Source organism: Musca vetustissima, unplaced genomic scaffold (assembly GCF_032173495.1).
Source record: "Musca vetustissima isolate MV318-11 ecotype Yass unplaced genomic scaffold, APGP_CSIRO_Mvet_v1 utg332725, whole genome shotgun sequence".
Classification (NCBI taxonomy): Eukaryota; Metazoa; Arthropoda; class Insecta; order Diptera; family Muscidae; genus Musca; species Musca vetustissima.
In genome coordinates, this window is record NW_026886805.1 from 3,815 (window position 1) to 7,946 (window position 4,132).

The window sequence follows — 4,132 nt, forward strand, 5'->3', positions numbered from 1 at the left end:
TCTTTTCCTCAGCCATTTTTGATGATGAATTCTCAGTTACGCTCACTTACATTTACTCTCACTTAGTTATGCCCACCACAGGATTAAATAAATATTGCCTCATATGATGGACCAGGACCCAGACAGTATGTCCCCTAAACTCGGAATACTATCTTCAATCATAATTTTGTTTCGACTGATATTTTTTTGATAACAAATAAATGGATATTTCAACATGATAATTACCCTAAACATACTAGCGAATACACTAAGTGCTATTTTGTATCACACTCAACACAGTCTTCGGATCTTAAAAATGATTTGTGGCAAATGTTAAAGCAGCAACAAATGTAGAACTATGGCATTAAGTTTAAGAAGCAGAAAAGATCAACGCAGTTTTCGGATCTTAATCCAATAGAGAATTTAAAATAAAAAAAATACAAAATAAAATTTATGGGTAGTTTTAAAATTATTTGTTGCAAATGCCAAAGCAACAGTAAAAGTCGAACTATGAAGAAGCAGGTCAGCGATGCATGGCCTTGCCAACCATATGCCGCGCCGTTTCGGGGCTGTACTAAATTTAAGGGGTTTACAACAAAGTATACGCTAATTAATTCAGTTGTGATACATTTTCGTTTTTATTTACTTAATACAGTCGGTATCGACGGCCAATGCTCCGGCGAAATTGGTCGCTATAAACGATGCCAAATAAAGGCAATAACTTTTAGGGAGACTTTTGGGATACCGTCGTTATAGGCGATATGCTATTAAAAACTTTATAATTTTAAACTATTTCGATTGTACTATTTGTAAAAACTGAGCAAAGTTTTACCATTTCCCTACATTTCCAAATTTTTTATAGAAACATAGACATACATCGTGGACATGTAAGGTCTGAAAATATTATATCGATGAGATACAAACGGAATGACATCGCCAAGCATGTATCCATGTAGAAATGCATAAGGTTCGTGGTCTCCACCGCTGAAGGATGACGTGCTAAGGCAGGGGTGTTACGCGACCTCGTGCCTTTCAGCAATTTAAATTGAGACATGAGTGCTGCAAATGGTCAAACGGCAGATAGCCGGTTCTTCAGTCTCAGACCTCAACTGCGGAGAATGTAGTCACGAGTGGAAACTCCAATACTACTATCGAAACCCAGCTGTTGGCTGCCGTAACCAAAAGTACGAAAACCAAAGAAGCACTGAATAGGAAGGCTTATTGGCAGGCGATTTGTTACTACCAACGATATTTCGACAGAAAACTGAAAAGGAATTTTCACGAATTAGGAAACACTTTAAGAGAGTGAGGAATTACGAAAAAGAATATCTAAGTAAAGCTTCTAGGAACTTTTATGACGAAGGGGTGTGTTAAGTTACGTGAAAATCGGTTTAGGTTTAAATATAGCTCCCATATATATTTTCATCCGATTTAATGTAAATGGTGTACCAAAGCCCCTAATTTGGTGCACCATTTCACAAATTTGTCCCATTGTACACAAACAACTATAAATCTGCCCGAATAAAATGCAATTTAGCATAGGTTGCAGAAAGGCATATGTATGGATTGATGATAGTCAGTTCACTTATAGATAAAGATCACATATTTAATTTCGTTCAATACCCTCGAAGGAACATTGTCATGATTGTACTATTTGTAAAAACTGAGCAAAGTTTTACCATTTCCCTACATTTCCAAATTTTTTATAGAAAATATATTTCTTTACAAATAGGAATTTTTAAAAATAAATAAAATGTTTTTTTTTTTCAGTATAATACTTACAACTCAAGTGCGCTACTATTGTAATGAACCATTGCATAATTATACAAGGTAGTCTCATGCATACATATGTTTCCAATTTTTTCATAAATTTGCCTTTGATATCAAAATTTAAATGAAAATATCTTCCTTCGTAATGTACCCATATAATTTGATCAGTAGTTGGTCAGTTACTAAATCACTTATATTTATAAATATTTTGAACTTATAAATGTAAGTTGTAACAACCATGGTTAAATCAGCTTTAGAAAATATATTTTGTTTAATTTATTGAAAATATGTCAATCGACATACAAACAATTTTATGGAATTTTGTTTTTCATTTTATTTGAAATTGATGTATGAATTCCATATTAAAACGAGTTGCCATTATTAATTTCTCAAGTGAAACTTCCTTATATAAATATGCCTACATGGCATAACTATACAAGGTAGTCTCATGCCATAAGTTTTCAATTTGTTCATAAATTTGCTTTTGACAACATTCAGCTTTCAAAATTTATACGAAAATGTGTTCCTTCGAAATGTACGCAAATCTTGTGTCTAGTGGCAAACATTTTTTAATCCTTTATACTTATTAATATTTTTAAGTTCCCTGCCTATAAAACCTTTAAATATAAATTCTCAAGATTTAACTAAGAATGTATTAGTTAAATCTTGAGAACAATGCGGAGCTTTAGAATTTTTTTTTAATTTGTTGAAAATTTGCCAATCGCCGTTCGTAACATTTTATGGATTTAATTTTATTTGAAATTGATTTTTCATTTTATTTGAATCAATTTCTTAAATGAGACTACATTGTATAGTTATGCCATGGTATGCCTGTAATAAACACAACTGTAGGTTCGTTCGTTTACTCAATAATTTGTACGAATTTGTACAAATTATTACCAAATGTTGTTCGTTTACCCAAAATCCCAGTAAAAGAGAGTGAATTGAGAGAGCAGATTTGACAGTTGTGTTACTGAGTATTTGCAAATTCTTACAAGGAAAACTTACTCAGTAAGAATTTTCTTGTACCATCAGCTGATATTTAATCAGCTGTTTTGTTATGTTTTGTAAACAAAAAAAAAATTGTTCTCAAGAAAATTGATTGTTTTGTGAATTTTATTTTGATTTTGTATCATTAAATACCAAAATGGATGAAGAATAATTGGCGAACCGAATCTGTAAACATCAATATATTTCCAAATAAATATTTAAAACTTACCGGTCACAACCCTTTTAAATGTTTGTGGGGAACAAACAACATCAATTTTGTTTGTTGTTTAAATCAGCTGTGTCGAAACAATATTTTTACTGGATGTTGTTCGTTTACTTTTTGCAGTTTTCTCTGTTGAGAAGGAAAAATTCGTATTTACTCTCTGCAAATTCTTACTGAGTAAATATTACTGGGAAAGTAAACGAACGAACCTTGTATATATACAGAAATGTGTGTGTGTGTGTATGTATGAAAAGAATAAGTCAATATAATAAATATAACTAACATATTAAATTTTATTTATGTTACTTACATATTTAGGTTGCTGGAAATGTTCGCCGATCCACCTTTTGAGTACCAACTTTTTAAAACATTAGCTTTCTCAATGTCAGGATCGATAATTAGAGCATTATTTGTGCTGACAGTTCTGAAATATTCGTTATATCTGCCCGTTTTTACAATAACAACTGGATGCTGGTTATTATCGAATTTTGCCGCCTCCTCATTCCATACTTCTACATCTACCGCCGCCATACTTCTATCCACCAAAGTCAAGAGACGTTTCTGGCGTTGGCCGCACGGTTGTATTTCACCAACATTATGGCATACACCAATCAAATCGAATCCCACATTGGCCACTTGGGATATTTCTACAAAATTGTACGTTATTTCGGGGACACCTTCATCCGACCATTGATCGATTTGAGTCGAACTTGTAAATTTAATTTCATATTGATGATTTAAGTTATTATACTCTTCATGGGCATTTTTTACTTCGAAATTGCGGATCAGGAAGACTTTACCGACTTCGAGCATATCAAAAAATTTATCGCCATAAGATGTGGCATCTATTACTCCAGATGCGTCTTGCAATTCCATTTTGAAGAATTTTCCTCCTCCGGTACGGATGCTGCGTAAATAACCTTTACCAACAAGCCTTACTTTAATAGAACAATTAGCAGATGTATTTGAAAGATTGACCACTGGACATATTTTAAAATTTGCCATTCTGTTTTGCTACAATAAAAAATAGATATAGTATGGTGAAATAGATTAAGAATTTTATACATATGTTTTATAGAGTGTGATCCAAGTAGTCCTAACAAGGCGTATTAATAAGTTTACCCCTTATGCCAAAACTTTCGAAGAAAAACGTTTTCATACTGTAGACAT

The 4,132-nt window shown here is 32.5% G+C and overlaps 1 protein-coding gene across 1 annotated transcript; it reads right to left on the reverse strand.

Moving 5' to 3' along the window:
• Positions 1-3,272: 3,272 nt before the first annotated feature.
• On the reverse strand, positions 3,273-3,967 carry LOC133334289 (replication protein A 70 kDa DNA-binding subunit-like; the record flags this gene model as incomplete). The annotated part of the gene is made up of 1 exon (XM_061542578.1): positions 3,273-3,967. A coding segment is annotated over exon 1 (695 nt), but the record flags the coding sequence as incomplete, so codon positions are not given.
• Between the last annotated feature and the right edge of the window lie 165 nt (positions 3,968-4,132).